At 41.4% G+C, this 18,140-nt stretch overlaps 1 protein-coding gene across 3 annotated transcripts in view; it reads left to right on the forward strand.

Annotated features, from left to right (window-relative positions):
* The window catches only part of LOC126259547 (uncharacterized), a 167,709-nt gene that overhangs the window by 97,312 nt on the left and 52,257 nt on the right, over nt 1-18,140 (forward strand). For all 3 annotated transcript variants that reach the window (XM_049956431.1, XM_049956428.1, XM_049956430.1), the window contains exon 3: nt 6,667-6,908. In XM_049956431.1, the coding sequence (XP_049812388.1) occupies nt 6,667-6,908 (242 nt within the window). The remainder of the gene's footprint in view (nt 1-6,666; nt 6,909-18,140) is intronic.

Here is an 18,140-nt window from a genome sequence, read left to right on the forward strand (position 1 = left end):
AGTGTTGCCTGTGAACTTTTCAACCGTAGACTGACTATTGTAGGCAACATCAGTTTATTCAAAGACTGGCATATGAACAAATTGTTATTTCAGAAACTACAGTCATCTGATAAAAAAAGTGCAAGGGTAGATTTTGCTAATCAGAATGAACTATATGCGTTAACTATAAATTTGTTAATGAAATATTTGGTGGTCTAGAAAATCAGTTTATGAAATCATCCTATACATCTGCTTTAGGAGTACCCTATTTATGGGTACATGCACCATGTGGAAAGTTTCTGTAAATTATGCAAAAGTATATACAGAGGCAAGGTGTTCAACAGAAAATGTAACTATGTGCTTCAGAACTTTGCTGTTAATTATTTCCTAAGTTAATTAATTTCATGGAATTTGAACTATGTTACTGAAAAGTTGCAATGCCAGTCATTATATTGAATGCTGTCACTAAGCCCTGAACATATTTCAGGTAAAATGATTATTGCTAAGTTGTGCTGCTATGTCTAATGTTCTGTAACACATTGTGTAACTCTACAGAAAGCATTTATAATGTGGGTGCTTTATATCTTTGCATTTGGGACCTTCCATCAAGTGCTCACTTGGTTCACAATATCTTTTTTTAAATCTGATGATAAACGTTCCTATACCTTTATTGTTTCATTATTATCAATGTCATAAACTCATTTTAATATTTTGATACTTCTTATATTTTTGTTCCCATTTTATTTCTTCTTTGTTCTTGTGGTCAGGGTTGTCTACTGCTGTCATCTTAATTTACACCTACTCATTTGAGTGTTGCTGCTAGCCGCACATTGCTTCTTTTCTGCTGCCAGCTCTCCAGCTTCTAGCAATATTAGTAACTTCTCCTTTTCTTAAACCTAATGATATTTCTGGGTACTACATATAACATGCACACACAGCAGATGACTAACCAATAATCAAATAAGGTCACTATGTGCGTTTTAGTAAATGATCACTATTTTTCAATTTGTACAATAATAATAATAATAATAATAATAAACCCCATGGAGGCCCGGGAAAAGAATAGGCCTCCGGTATGTTCTGCCACTCGTAAAAGGCGACGAAAAGAACAAACCACTAATAGGGCTAACCTCCCTTTTAGTGTGATTAGTTGGTTCAGGACAGAACTAAAGAAGCCTCGGACAAGCGCCGTCATGGTCGGGGACGACGCTTGAACCCTATGCCCGCCCACAATGGTAACGACACTGCTAGCCAACTGGAAAATGATTTAAATCCAAATAGAGGTGTTTTGCAGGATATGCTTCCTGCAACCACCCTAGAAGGAAAACAAAGACAGAGGATGAGATGGTCAGGTGAAGTTAATCGACACCTCATGTTCTGTTATTACCAAGCAACAAACCTAGGAACCAACACAACTGGATACAGATCACAAGTATACACAACATTTATTACCAGATACCCAGAATTAAAATTTTTAACAGAACAACGACTAACTGATTAAATCCGTGTGATAATAAAAAATAACAGGATACCCCAGTCAGAATTAGAAAACATCAAACAACAAATACTGGAACAAAATAATGTGCAATCAGAAGAAGAAGAAAATACAGTAATGGACTCAAACATCCCAGAGCAAACAAACAAAGAACAACACGCATCAATTAAACAATCAGAGGAAAACAAAATCTTAAGACAGCCACCAGAACAAGCACAAATAGAACACGAAGTGACACACATGTTAGATATAGAAGAAAAATTTCAGCTGACATACATAGAATACAAAGACACAAATACAGACATTAGACCATTCTTGCATAGACCGCCAAATAACCCACAAGTCGAAACAACAATAAAAACTATCAACATAATCTTACACAACAAAATAAATGAAAACACAACTATGGAAGAGTTACAACTACTGGTTTATATAGGAGCACTCACTACACTAAATATACACACTAGGCAGAGATCAGAACCAACCAACACACAGAAGAAACCCACAAAACCAGCATGGCAACACAGGCTACAGATCAGAATAGAAAAACTGAGAAAAGACATCGGACAGCTAACACAATTTATAAGAAATGAATGTCAGAAAAAAAACGAAAATGGTTAGGTAAAATCTCACAACAAGAAGCGATAGAGCAATTAGATGAAAAGAAGCAGAAATTACAAGCATTGGCCAAACGACTTAGAAGATACAAAAAAAATGAAAATAGAAGGAAACAAAACCAAACATTCAACACAAACCAAAAGAAATTTTACCAGACAATAGATAACACACACATTAAAATAGACAATCCACCAAACATAACAGAAATGGAACACTTCCTGAGCAACATATGGTCAAACCCAGTACAACATAAGAGGCATGCACGGTGGATACAAGCAGAAACAGACACATACAAGATGATACCACAAATGCCTGAAGTGATAATTTTGCAACATGAAGTCACCCAAGCAATTAATTCTACTCACAATTGGAAAGCTCCTGGAAAAGATAGAATAGCAAATTTCTGGCTAAAGAAGTTCACCTCAACACATTCACATCTAACTAAATTATTTAACAATTACATTGCAGACCCATACACATTCCCTGATACACTTACACAAGGAATAACTTATCTGAAACGTAAAGATCAAGCAAACACAGCAAACCCAGCTAAATATCGCCCCATAATATGCCTACTAACAATATACAAAATATTAACTTCAGTCATTAAACAGAAATTAATGACACATACAACACAGAACAAAATTATAAATGAAGAACAAAAAGGCTGTTGCAAAGGAGCACGAGGATGTAAAGAGCAACTGATAATAGATGCAGAGGTGACATATCAAGCTAAAACTAAACAAAGGTCGCTACACTATGCATACATTGATTACCAAAAAGCTTTTGATAGTGCACCCCACTCATGGTTACTACAAATATTGGAAAGATACAAAGTAGATCCTAAATTGATACAGTTCCTAAACATAGTAATGAAAAATTGGAAACCCACACTTAATATCCAAACAAATTCAAATAATATCACATCACAGCCAATACAGATTAAGCGTGGAATATACCAAGGAGACTCATTAAGTCCTTTCTGGTTCTGCCTTGCTCTGAACCCACTATCCAACATGCTAAACAATACAAATTATGGATACAATATTACTGGAACATACCCACACAAAATCACACATTGGCTATACATGGAAGATCTAAAACTACTGGCAGCAACAAATCAACAACTCAACCAATTACTAAAGATAACAGAAGTATTCAGCAATGATATAAATATGGCTTTTGGAACAGACAAATGTAAGAAAAATAGCATAGTCAAGGAAAAACACACTAAACAAGAAGATTATATATTGGATAACCACAGCGACTGCATAGAAGCAATGGAAAAAAAAAAAAGATGCCTATAAATATCTATAGACAAATACTAACAAAAATACTGAAAACAGAATTGACAGCAAGAAACAAGACAAAAGCTATAAATACTTATGCTATACCAATATTGACCTACTCATTTGGAGTAGTGAAATGGAGTAACACAGACCTAGAAGCACTCAATACACTTACACAATGACAATGCCAAAAATATAGAATACATCACATACATTCAGCAACAGAAAGATTCACATTAAGCAGAAAGGAAGGAGGAAGGGGATTTATCGACATAAAAAACCTACATTATGGACAGGTGGACAATCTAATAAAATTCTTTATAGAACGAGCAGAAACTAGCAAAATACACAAAGCAATCACTCATATAAATACATCGGCTACAGCATTGCAATTTCATAACTGCTTCTACAACCCTTTAGATCACATAACATCAACAGATACAAAGAAAGTAAATAGGAAAAAGAAAACACTACATGGCAAGCACCCATATCATCTAACACAGCCACGCATCGATCAAGACACATCCAACACATGGTTAAGATAAGGCAATGTAGACAGTGAGACGGAAGGATTCATGATTGCAATACAGGATCAAACAATAAACACCAGATATTACAGCAAGCATATTATTAAAGATCCCAATACCACAACAGATAAAAGCAGACTTTGTAAACAACAAATAGAATCAGTAGATCACATCATAAGCGGATTTACAATACTAGCAAATACAGAATACACCAGAAGACATGACAATGTAGCAAAAATAATACATCAACAACTTGCCATACAACATAAACTAATAAAACAACACGTTCCCACATACAAGTATGCACCACAAAATGTACTGGAGAACGATGAATACAAATTATACTGGAGCAGAACCATTATAACAGATAAAACAACACCACATAACAAACCTGACATCATACTCACCAATAAAAAGAAGAAATTAACACAACTAATCAAAATATCATCCATACCCAATACAACAAATATACAGAAGAAAACAGGAGACAAAATTGAAAAATACATCCAACTGGCTGAGTAAGTCAAGGACATGTGGCATCAGGATAAAGTTGACATTATACCAATTATACTATCAACTACAGGAGTCATACCACACAATATCCACCAGTACATCAACGCAATACAGCTACATCCAAACATATAAATACAACTACAGAAATCTGTAATTATTGATACATGTTCAATTACCCGAAAGTTCCTAAATGCAATGTAACATACACCGTACAGTTAAAAGGAAGTCACGCTCGATCAAAGTCCGCGTCACTTTCCATTTTTAACCAGACATAACGTCTGAGAAAGGAAAGGAATAATAATAATGATATAATATAATTGTGTAGGCTTATGAGGCCAGAAGCAGTTGACATACAATTTTTCTGAGTATTGTACCATGTCGTAATATAAGAAACTATACTTGAGTAACTATTGACTATGGTTACAGTGGGAGGTGTAGCACATAATAAGGATTGAGAATTGTATAGTAACCCGTGGCTGCAAAAGCTACTGTGCACTGCTGGGTTTTGATGTACATGAGAGTACTGGAGGGAATGCCGCCTGCTTTGAAGATGTTCTAGCAAATGTGAGGTGCAGCTTGTGGTTCCAGTGTGATGGGGTGCCTGAGCAGGCATTTTGGACTGGTTGTTAGTAGGCATTTGAACAGGTCATTCATGCATCGATGGATCGGCCATGGAGGAGTGGTTCCCTTGGGCACCATCCTCACTGGATTTATCAAGCCCTGATTTTTTCCTATGGAAATCCATAAAATTGTTGATGTATCATGATCCTGTTGAGTCTGGAATGGATCTTGTCCCAAGAATCACCTGCATAGCTGCTACAATCAAAGAAACTCCCAGTGTGATGGAGCGTGTCCAGTAGCCAATGCTCCCTTGGTGTCAGGCATGCTTGGCATCACCAAACTTTGAACATCTGCTAAACAATTAGAGATGTATTCATGTCATGCACCATGTGTGCTCAGTATGGCCAATAAATGTTTCAGATGAAGCACTCTCTTGCTTTGTTAGCAGAGTAATTTGCAAGTGAAATAAAGAATAACAGTGTCCACAGCAACACATAGTCAAGGCACACAGGCTAAGTTCTTACAAACTCCCTTCCCATCTTCAGTATCTGCTGCCAGGTACCCCTGACATTTGTGGCCGTGGGTTGCTGTGCAATTCTCAGTCCTTATGATGTACCCCACCTACGCTGGAAGTTCGTCGTAACATTTCTGAGACACCCTGTATACGTATTGACTCTTGATCTCACAGTCCTATGACAATAACCAGTTAATAATTTTGGAACAATATGTCCGACTTCCCTTTCTTTTCAGAACCAGCTTCCAGTGAACTGCATCCAGTAAAGACGCAAATAACCACTCAAAAAAGTTCACAAATCAGAGATATGTATCTAAGTGTTTCCAGTGAAATATATATTCTCTTGTGTATTTGACAGCATCGATAAAATGGTGATTTCGTCTAATTCTTTTTATGTTAAATTGTATTTTTACTTTATAAAATATTATTCTGTTTATTTTTATTTAAAGTGGCTGTATAAATATTAGGATGATTATCTTTTGGGGGTCAATCTCTTTTTATTTAAATCATGCTAAAATGTTTTTATGATTTGTAGAACAAACCAAGATAAAAGGAATGGAAAAGAGAGTTTCTGAGCAAAAGCTGAAGACCTTGAGAATTTGACTAAAAGTGGCATCAGACGATTCATCTAGTAAGATCCCATTATCAAACAATTTAGTTTATAAGAATGAGGCAGCCTTGGGTTGTTGTATGAAACATTTTAGCGAACAAGAAAATATGAAGTTTGAATGGAAAGAGTGTAGTTACATCCCAAACAAAACCTTCAACAGCACTGTCATTAACATTGCCTTAGAACACATTTTATTCACCAGTTCAACAAAACAGTTTCCATAATGAGTTGAGGTTACCCAGTGGAAGCACAACAGTGACCCATTATTATCTGTGTGAAAATGTGTACGCTACACTCTATAATTTAAAATATTTTAATTTCTTGTGAATATGGGTCTCTGAACTCCTTGGAAGTTGTATTTATTATATTTACCTTGCAGTTACACAGAGGAAATATTTCTCCAATTTGTATTACTTTTATTGCATGTATTTATTTCTAGAAGTTTGGCTCTTCTTATTTCATTAACAAAGTGTAGATAGCACCTTACACCAATTTATTGCTGTGTTTGAATACTGCAATTGGGAATGTACTAATTGCTCAATTACTGGTAATATTTTCAGGGGTTGGTCGAACTGGCTGGCACATTGATGGTTCTTTCCAGCCAGCTCCATTTGCCTATTCTTTATACCATATAGTGTCAGTGCCAAAGAAAGGCAACACAGTCTTTGCACCTTTGACAGAACTGATTGAAGGCCTTAGTACTGAAAAGAGAGCAGAGTGGGAGAGATTGTGGATGGTCAGTGACAGACGCAGTGGTCCAATACATCCTCTTATCTATACTCATCCAGTCACCAAGAAGAAGGTAATGAACAAACATCTGCCTGTAAGTAAATATTATAAAATGGAGTACAGTTTGTGTCGGATCAGAAGGACAACAAAAAGGCATTTATTGTATGTATGTATGTACTATATTGTTTATTCTCTGTTTGGGATGAGACAATACAAATCTCAATTTGGCCATCCACATTTAACTTTCTTGTGGTTACCTTAAACTGTTTCAAATGTAATGCCAGGATAGTATCTTTGAAAGTGATATGATCCTGAACATGCTCCATGCCTGTTCAGTTCAAGCATGCGATCAATCTCCAGTGACTTTAAAAAGTTAAACTGTAATGTTCCTTTGGTATAGCTTCGGATCTTGTAAGCCTATGTGCACTAGTGGGGAAAAAAAAAAAAAAAAAAAAAAAAACACCAAAAAATAATTAATGAAGAATAGTAAAATTTTGAGAATACATTTGTGTAGGTAACATATTTAAATGATTAAAATTGCCATATCACAGGTTAATGTAAACGTGAGATGAGCCATTGCTTCTGGTACATTACTAACCAGTGTAATTGCCAGAATGTTGAATGCAGGCGTGCAAATTAAAAGCATTATGTTGTACAGGTGCGGGATGTCGGTTTGTGGGATGGAGTTCCATGTCTGTTACACTCGGTTGGTCAATACAGGGACAGTTAATGCTGCTTGGGTGATGCTGGAGTTATCATCCGATGATGATCTATATGTGCTCGATTTGAGACAGATCTGGTGATCGAGCAGACCAATGCGACGTGTCAACACTCTGTAGAGCATATTGTGTTACAACAGGTGAGCATTATTCTGTTGAGAAGTACCCCCTGGAACGTCTTCTGTGAACGGCAGCACAGCAGGTCGAATCACCAGACTGATGTAAAAATCTGTAGTCAGGTTGCATGGGATAATCACGAGAGTGCTCCTGCTGTCATACAAAATCCCACCCAGGCCGTAACTCCAGGTGTAGGTCCGGTGTGTCTGGCACACGGACAGGTTGGTTGCAGCCCCTCAACTGGCCGCCTCCTAACGAAGGCACGGCCATCACTGGCACCGAGGCAGACACCAGAAGGCATAACAAACTTCCTTTCTGCCCTCCAATGAACACTAGCTTTGCACCACGGAAGTCACAAATGGCAGTCGTTTGGGGACAGTGGCATGCACACTACAGAGGTTCCCCTGAAGTAACTGATTTGTAACAGTTCATTTGTCCCTGTGGTGACTACTGCTGCTCAGATTGTTGGTGCAGATGGCCATCTGGAACCTGGTCTTCTTGTGACCATAGATTAGATTAGATTAGATTTACTTTCATTCCAATTGATCCGTAGTGGCCGGCCGCTGGTGGCCGAGCGGTTCTGGCGCTACAGTCTGGAACCTCACGACCGCTACGGTCGCAGGTTCGAATCCTGCCTCGGGCATGGATGTGTGTGTTGTCCTTAGGTTAGTTAGGTTTAAGTAGTTCTAAGTTCTAGGGGACTTATGACCTCAGCAGTTGAGTCCCGTAGTGCTCAGAGCCATTTGAACCATTTGATCCGTAGTGAGGAGGTCCTCCAGGATGTGGAACATGTCAGAAAAACAACAATACATGACAGATATTTACAACTAAAACAAATAAGCTAATGTACCATTCCACAGGTCCCAAGTGGAATGATCGTCATTTTTTAATGAACACTATATGAAAGTCATTTTGCAAATACTACTGCACTGAATTTAAAACAAAAAAGTTTTTATTTATTTATAATGTAATAAACATGTAATACAACTACTATAATACTTATTTACAATGAACACATGACTGCACTGAAATGGTGCAGAAGTTAGATTGTACTTACACACACACACACACACACACATTTACAATGAACACATTACTGCACTGAAATTGAGCAGAAGTTATATTGTACTTTATATATATATACACACAAATAAGTTGGTTTTACTGAGAAATTCATCAATGGAGTAGAAGGAGCTGGCCACCAATAAATCCTTTAGGCTTCTCTTAAACTGAATTTCATTGGTCGTTAAGCTTTTTATGGCTGCTGGCAAGTTATTGAAAATGTGTGTTCCTGAATAATGCACACCTTTTTGTACAAGACTAAGTGACTTTAAATCCTTGTGAAGATTATTCTTATTTCTAGAATTGATTCCATGAATTGAGCTGTTGGTTTGAAAAAGTGATATATTTTCAATGACAAATTTCATTAAGGAATAAATATATTGTGGAGCAGTACTTAGTATCCCTAGTTACCTAAACACGCTCCTGCCGGATGTTCTTGAGTTCACACCACATATAACTTTTACTGTACGTGTTTGTGCCCGGAAAACTTTAGCTTGGCTTGATGAATTACCCCAAAAAATAATCCCATATGACATTATGGAATGAACGTAAGCATAGTATGCCAGCTTTTTCATTTTTATATCCCTTATGTCTGACAAAATTCGCATTGCAAACAGAGATTTGTTAAGATGCTTCAGCAGTTCTGTGGTGTGCTCCTCCCAGTTGATTTTATTATCAAGCTGTAATCCCAAGACTTTAACACTGTCCACTTCTTCTATCATCTTGTCATTGTATGTTACACATATACTCGTGGGACACCCCTTACAAGTTCTGAACTGCATGTAGTGTCTTTTTTCAAAGTTTAGTGACAAAGAATTGGCTAGGAACCAGTGATTAATGTCCACAAATATTTTATTAGCTGATTTTCCTAAGACTACACTTGATTTGCTATTTATTGCAATGTTTGTATCATCAGCAAACAAAACAAACTTGGCATGTGGTAATGTTACTGATGAAAGGTCATTGATATACACAAGAAAAGGTAAGGGCCCCAAAATGGAACCTTGTGGGACCCCACATGTAATTAGTTCCCAGTTGGATGATGCCTGATAGGTTGATACATGTCTCTTTCCTAATAACACCCTTTGTTTCCTGCCAGAGATATAAGATTTGAACTATTTTGCAGCATTTCCTGTTACACTATAATACTCTAATCTACTTAAAAGGATATTGTGATATGAATATAATAGAGGGAAAAATTCCACATGGGAAAAATATATCTAAAAACACAGATGATTTGACTTACCGACGTAAGTGCTGGCAGGTCGATAGACACACAAACAAACACAAACATACACACGAAATTCAAGCTTTTGCAACAAACTGTTGCCTCATCAGGAAAGAGGGAAGGAGAGGGAAAGACGAAAGGATGTGGGTTTTAAGGGAGAGGGTAAGGAGTCATTCCAATCTCGGGAGCGGAAAGACTTACCTAAGGGAGAAAATAGGACAGGTATACACTCGCACACACACACATATCCATCCGCAAATATACAGACACAAGCAGACATATACAGAGGCAAAGAGTTTGGGCAGAGATGTCAGTCAAGGCGGAAGTAAAGAGGCAAAGTTGTTGTTGTAAGACAGGTGAGGTATGAGTGGCGGCAAATTGAAATTAGCGGAGATTGAGGCCTGGCGGATAACGAGAAGAGAGGATATACTGAAGAAGCAAGTTCCCATCTCCGGAGTTGTGACAGGTTGATGTTAGTGGGAAGTATCCAGATAATCCGGACGGTGTAACACTGTGCCAAGATGTGCTGGCCGTGCACCAAGGCATGTTTAGCCACAGGGTGATCCTCATTACCAACAAACACTGTCTGCCTGTGTCCATTCATGCGAATGGACAGTTTGTTGCTGGTCATTCCCACATAGAAAGCTTCACAGTGTAGGCAGGTCAGTTGGTAAATCATGTGGGTGCTTTCACATGTGGCTCTGCCATTGATCGTGTACACCTTCCGGGTTTCAGGACTGGAGTAGGTGGTGGTGGGAGGGTGCATGGGACAGGTTTTACACCGGGGGCGGTTATAAGGGTAGGAGCCAGAGGGTAGGGAAGGTGGTTTGGGGATTCATTGGGATGAACTAAGAGGTTAAGAGGGTTAGGTGGACAGCGGAAAGACACTCTTGGTGGAGTGGGGAGGCTTTCATGAAGGATGGATCTCATTTCAGGGCAGGATTTGAGGAAATCGTATCCCTGCAGGAGAGCCACATTCAGAGTCTGATCCAGTCCCGGAAAGTATCCTGTCACAAGTGGGGCACTTTTGGGGTTCTTCTGTGGGAGGTTCTGGGTTTGAGGAGATGAGGAAGTGGCTCTGGTTATTTGCTTCTATACCAGGTCGGGAGGGTAGTTGCGGGATGCGAAAGCTGTTTTCAGGTTGTTGGTGGAAAGGTTCAGGGATTCCGGTCTGGAGCAGATTCGTTTGCCACGAAGAGCTAGGCTGTAGGGAAGGGACCGTTTGATGTGGAATGAGTGGCAGCTGTCATAATGGAGGTACTGTTGCTTGTTGGTGGGTTTGATGTGGACGGACGTGTGAAGCTGGCCATTGGACAGGTGGAGGTCAACGTCAAGGAAAGTGGCACGGGATTTGGAGTAGGACCAGGTGAATCTGATGGAACCAAAGGCGTTGAGGTTGGAGAGGAAATTCTGGAGTTCTTCTTCACTGTGAGTCCAGATCATGAAGATGTCATCAATAAATCTGTACCAAACTTTGGGTTGGCAGGCCTGGGTAACCAAGAAGGCTTCCTCTAAGCGACCCATGAATAGGTTGGCGTACGAGGGGGCCATCGTGGTGCCCATGGCTGTTCCCTTTAATTGTTGGTATGTCTGGCCTTCGAAAATGACGAAGTTGTGGGTCAGGATGAAGCTGGCTAAGGTAATGAGGAAAGAGGTTTTTGGTAGGGTGGCAGGTGATCGGCGTGAAAGGAAGTGCTCCATCGCAGCGAGGCCCTGGACGTGCGGAATATTTGTGTATAAGGAAGTGGTTTCCGGGGGTAACAGACTGGGTAGGGATTCCAGGCGTTTGAGAAAGTGGTTGGTGTCTTTCATGAAGGATGGGAGACTGCATGTAATGGGTTGAAGGTGTTGATCTACGTAGGCAGAGATACATGCTGTGGGGGCTTGGTAGCCAGCTACAATGGGACGGCCGGGATGATTGGGTTTGTGAATTTTAGGAAGAAGGTAGGGGTGCGGGGTGTTGGTGGGGTCAGGAGGTTGATGGAGTCAGGTGAAAGGTTTTGTAGGGGGTCTAAGGTTCTGAGGAATCCTTGAAGCTCCGCCTGGACATCAGGAATGGGATTACCTTGGCAAACTTTGTATCTATTGTTGTCTGAAAGCTGACGCAGTTCCTCAGCCACATAGTCCCGACGATCCAGTGCCACGGTTGTGGAACCCTTGTCCGCCGGAAGAATGACGATGGATCAGTCAGCCTTCAGATCACGGATAGCCTGGGCTTCAGCAGTGGTGATGTTGGGAGTAGGATTAAGGTTTTTTAAGAAGGATTCAGAGGCAGGGCTGGAAGTCAGAAATTCCTGGAAAGTTTGGAGAGGGTGATTTTGAGGAAGAGGAGGTGGGTCCCGCTGTGACGTTGGACGGAACTGTTCCAGGCAGGTTTCAATTTGGATAGTGTCTTGGGGAGTTGGACCATTAGGAGTAGGATTAGGATAATTTTTCTTTGTGGCAAAATGATATTTCCAGCAGAGAGTAAGAGTGTAGGACAGTAAATCTTTGACGAGGTCTGTTTGGTTGAATCTGGGAGTGGGGCTGAAGGTGAGGCCTTTGGATAGGACAGAGGTTTCGGATTGGGAGAGAGGTTTGGAGGAAAGGTTAACTACTGAATTGGGGTGTTGTGGTTCCAGATTGTGTTGATTGGTATTTTGAGGTTTTGGAGGGAGTGGAGCTGGAAGTGGGAGATTGAGTAGATGGGAGAGACTGGGTTTGTGTGCAATGAGAGGAGGTTGAGGTTTGCTGGAAAGGTTGTGAAGGGTGAGTGAGTTGCCTTTCCGGAGGTGGGAAACCAGGAGATTGGATAGTTTTTTGAGGTGGAGGGTGGCATGCTGTTCTAATTTGCGGTTGGCCTGTAGGAGGATGCTCTGAACAGCTGGTGTGGATGTGGGAGAGGAAAGATTGAGGACTTTTATTAAGGATAGGAGTTGACGGGTGTGTTCATTGGCTGAGTTGATGTGTAGGTGAAGGATTAGGTGGGTGAGGGCAATGGATTGTTCAGTTTGGAACTGGTATAGGGACTGATGGAAAGAAGGATTACAGCCAGAGATGGGAACTTTAAGTGTGAGGCCTTTGGGGGTAATGCCAAATGTCAGACAAGCCTGAGAAAATAAAATATGGGAGTGTAATCTGGCTAGGGCGAAGGCATGTTTGCGGAGGGAATGTAAATAAAACTTAGTGGGGTCGTTGTGAGGGTGACATGGTATTAGAAGGTGGAAAGTGTAACATGAGACTGAAATGAAAATAAAAATATATGCCGAAAGATAAGGTGAACTAGAAAGCAACTGGAGATCTGGTGTGAAAAAAGGCGAAAAGGTGTTGGTTATGGCTGGGCTATGTTGATCCTGTGGTGAACTAAGGTTGGTAGACAACGATGTGCACAAAGGTTATGTGGTTGTGTTGCCGCCAAAACACGTTAAAGGGTGGAGCAATTCGGGAAAATTTCGAAAAAACTGCGTGTAAAAGTATTAAAAGGAGTGGTTTTGTGGTGGCAGATTGTGAAAATGAGGCTAACAAATGTCTGCCGAAGAAATAATGACGTTAAAACCTGTGGGAAGCAGCTAAAAAAGATCAGTGATGTGGGAAAAACGGAAATGGAAAAAAAGCGAAAGTTATTGGAACTAGCCGAAATGGCTGTTTAATAGCTGAAAGGACCAGGTTTGTGAACTGGAAACGGTGGATTTTGTAGCAGCAGTATTGTTGAAAGCGGAAAAAAATTTTTGGTTATGGTTTGGAAGTGGGTTACGTATTATTGAGTATATATAGGAAGGATAAAATTGTATGATAGATTCGGTAAAGAGGAGAAGGTGAATACAAAGTGAAACTACTTGCAGAAACAGAAAGAGAAAATAAGATGAAAGGAAAGATTTCTAGATGCAACAGTGACAATAACAAACGTAATTGTTGGGTTCAAATTAATGATATGAATATAATAGAGGGAAACATTCCACGTGGGAAAAATATATCTAAATACACAGATGATGTGACTTACCGAACAAAAGTGCTGGCAGGTCGATAGACACACAAACATACACACGAAATTCAAGCTTTCGCAAGAAACTGTTGCCTCATCAGGAAGGAGGGAAGGAGAGGGAAAGACGAAAGGATGTGGGTTTTTAAGGGAGAGGGTAAGGAGTCATTCCAATCCCGGGAGTGGAAAGACTTACCTTGGGGGAGAAAAGGACAGGTATACATTCGCACACATACACATATCCATCCGCACATACACAGACACAAGCAGACATTTGTAAAGGCTAAATGTCTGCTTGACTGGTAGGGGGGTGGGGGGGTGGGGGGTGGGGTGGGGTGGGGTGGGGTGGGGTGGAGGGTTTCCTGTCTTTTGGGCTTTTCTCTTCTTCAATGTTAGCAACCGTTTCTAGTTTTTCCTTTCTTACTTCTCATCTGAATACCAGTCTGTTTGCTGGTGTCTGTGTATGTGCGGATGTATATGTGTGTGTGTGTGCGATTGCATACATGTCCTTTTTCCCCCCCAAGGTAAGTCTTTCCGCTCCCAGGATTGGAATGACTCCTTAGCCTCTCCCTTAAAAACCCACATCCTTTCATCTTTCCCTCTCCTTCCCTCTTTCCTGATGAAGCAACAGTTTGTTGCGAAAGCTTGAATTTCGTGTGTATGTTTGTGTGTCTATCGACCTGCCAGCACTTTCGTTCGGTAAGTCACATCATCTGTGTTTTTAGATATATTTTTCCCACGTGGAATGTTTCCCTCTATTATATTCATATCATTAATTTGAACCCAACAATTACGTTTGTTATTGTCACAGTTGCATCTCGAAATCTTTCCTGTCATCTTATTTTCTCTTTCTGTTTTTGCAAGTAGTTTCACTTTGTATTCACCTTCTCCTCTTTACCGAATCTATCATACAATTTTATCCTTCCTATATATACTCAATAATACGTAACCCACTTCCAAACCATAACCAAAAAATTTTTTCCGCCTTCAACAATACTGCTGCTACAAAATCCACCGTTTCCAGTTCACAAACCTGGTCCTTTCAGCTATTAAACAGCCATTTCGGCTAGTTCCAATAACTTTCGCTTTTTTTCCATTTCCGTTTTTCCCACATCACTGATCTTTTTTTGCCGCTTCCCACATGTTTTAATGTCATTATTTCTTCGTCAGACATTTGTTAGCCTCATTTTCACAATCTGCCACCACAAAACCACTCCTTTTAATACTTTTACACGCAGTTTTTTCGAAATTTTCCCGAATTGCTCCACCCTTTAACGTGTTTTGGCGGCAACACAACCACATAACCTTTGTGCACATCGTTGTCTACCAACCTTAGTTCACCACAGGATCAACATAGCCCAGCCATAACCAACACCTTTTCGCCTTTTTTCACACCAGATCTCCAGTTGCTTTCTAGTTCACCTTATCTTTCGCCATATATTTTTATTTTCATTTCAGCCTCATGTTACACTTTCACCTTCTAATACCATGTCACCCTCACAACGACCCCATTAAGTTTTATTTACATTCCCTCCGCAAACATGCCTTCGCCCTAGCCAGATTACACTCCCATATTTTATTTTCTCAGGCTTGTCTGACATTTGGCATTACCCCCAAAGGCCTCACACTTAAAGTTCCCATCTCTGGCTGTAATCCTTCTTTCCATCAGTCCCTATACCAGTTCCAAACTGAACAATCCATTGCCCTCACCCACCTAATCCTTCACCTACATATCAACTCAGCCAATGAACACACCCGTCAACTCCTATCCTTAATAAAAGTCCTCAATCTTTCCTCTCCCACATCCACACCGGCTGTCCAGAGCATCCTCCTACAGGCCAATCGCAAATTGGAACAGCATGCCACCCTCCACCTCAAAAACTATCCAATCTCCTGGTTTCCCACCTCCGGAAAGGCAACTCACTCACCCTTCACAACCTTTCCAGCAAACCTCAACCTCCTCTCATTGCACACAGACCCAGTCTCTCCCATCTACTCAATCTCCCACTTCCAGCTCCACTCCCCCCAAAACCTCAAAATTCCAATCAACACAATCTGGAACCACAACACCCTAATTCAGTAGTTAACCTTTCCTCCAAACCTCTCTCCCAATCCGAAACCTCTGTCCTATCCAAAGGCCTCACCTTCAGCCCCACTCCCAGATTCAACCAAACAGCCCTTGTCAAAGATTTACTGTCCTACACCCATACTCTCTGCTGGAAATATCACTTTGCCACGAAGAAAAAAGATCCTAATCCTACTCCTGATGGTCCAACTCCCCAAGACACTATCCAAATTGAACCATGCCTGGAACAGTTCCGTCCACCGTCACAGCAGGACTCACCTCCTCTTCCTCAAAATCACCCTCTCCAAACTTTCCAGGAATTTCTGACTTCCAGCCCTGCCTCTCAATCATTCTTAAAAAAACCTTAATCCTACTCCCAACATCACCACTGCTGAAGCCCAGGCTATTCGTGATCTGAAGGCTGACTGATCCATCGTCATTCTTCCGGCAGACAAGGGTTCCACAACCGTGGCACTGGATCGTCAGGACTATGTGGTTGAGGAACTGCGTCAGCTTTCAGACAACACTAGATACAAAGTTTGCCAAGGTAATCCCATTCCTGATGTCCAGGCGGAGCTTCAAGGATTCCTCAGAACCTTAGGCCCCCTACAAAACCTTTCACCTGACTCCATCAACCTCCTGACCCCACCAACACCCCGCACCCCTACCTTCTACCTTCTTCTTAAAATTCACAAACCCAATCATCCCGGCCGTCCCATTGTAGCTGGCTACCAAGCCCCCACAGCATGTATCTCTGCCTACGTAGATCAACACCTTCAACCCATTACATGCAGTCTCCCATCCTTCATGAAAGACACCAACCACTTTCTCGAACGCCTGGAATCCCTACCCAGTCTGTTACTCCCGGAAACCATCCTTGTAACCATTGATGCCATTTCCTTATACACAAATATTCCACACATCCAGGGCCTCCCTGCGATGGTGCACTTCCTTTCATGCCGATCACCTGCCACCCTACCAAAAACCTCTTTCCTCATTACCTTAGCCAGCTTCATCCTGACCCACAACTTCTTCATTTTCGAAGGCCAGACATACCAACAATTAAAGGGAACAGCCATGGGCACCAGGATGGCCCCCTCGTATGCCAACCTATTCATGGGTTGCTTAGAGGGAGCCTTCTTGGTTACCCAGGCCTGCCAACCCAAAGTTTGGTACAGATTTATTGATGACATCTTCATGATCTGGACTCACAGTGAAGAAGAACTCCAGAATTTCCTCTCCAACCTCAACTCCGTTGGTTCCATCAGATTCACCTGGTCCTACTCCAAATCCCATGCCACTTTCCTTGACGTTGACCTCCACCTGTCCAATGGCAGGCTTCACACGTCCGTCCACATCAAACCCACCAACAAGCAACAGTACCTCCATTATGACAGCTGCCACCCATTCCACATCAAACGGTTCCTTCCCTACAGCCTAGCTCTTCGTGGCAAACGAATCTGCTCCAGTCCGGAATCCCTGAACCTTTCCACCAACAACCTGAAAACAGCTTTCGCATCCCGCAACTACCCTCCCGACCTGGTACAGAAGCAAATAACCAGAGCGACTTCCTCATCTCCTCAAACCCAGAACCTCCCACAGAAGAACTCCAAAAGTGCCCCACTTGTGACAGGATACTTTCCGGGACTGGATCAGACTTTGAATGTGGCTCTCCTGTAGGGATACGACTTCCTCAAATCCTGCCCTGAAATGAGATCCATCCTTCATGAAATCCTCCCCACTCCACCAAGAGTGTCTTTCCGCCGTCCACCTAACCTTCGTAACCTCTTAGTTCATCCCTATGAAATCCCCAAACCACCTTCCCTACCCTCTGGCTCCTACCCTTGTAACCGCCCCCGGTGTAAAAGCTGTCCCATGCACCCTCCCACCACCGCTTACTCCAGTCCTGAAACCCGGAAGGTGTACACAATCAAAGGCAGAGTCACGTGTGAAAGCACCCACGTGATTTACGAACTGACCTGCCTACACTGTGAAGCTTTCTATGTGGGAATGACCAGCAACAAACTGTCCATTCGCATGAATGGACACAGGCAGACAGTGTTTGTTGGTAATGAGGATCACCCTGTGGCTAAACATGCCTTGGTGCACGGCCAGAACATCTTGGCACAGTGTTACACCGTCCGGGTTATCTAGAT

The sequence above is a fragment of the Schistocerca nitens genome, chromosome 5 (genome assembly GCF_023898315.1).
Source record: "Schistocerca nitens isolate TAMUIC-IGC-003100 chromosome 5, iqSchNite1.1, whole genome shotgun sequence".
In the NCBI taxonomy this organism is placed as follows: Eukaryota; Metazoa; Arthropoda; class Insecta; order Orthoptera; family Acrididae; genus Schistocerca; species Schistocerca nitens.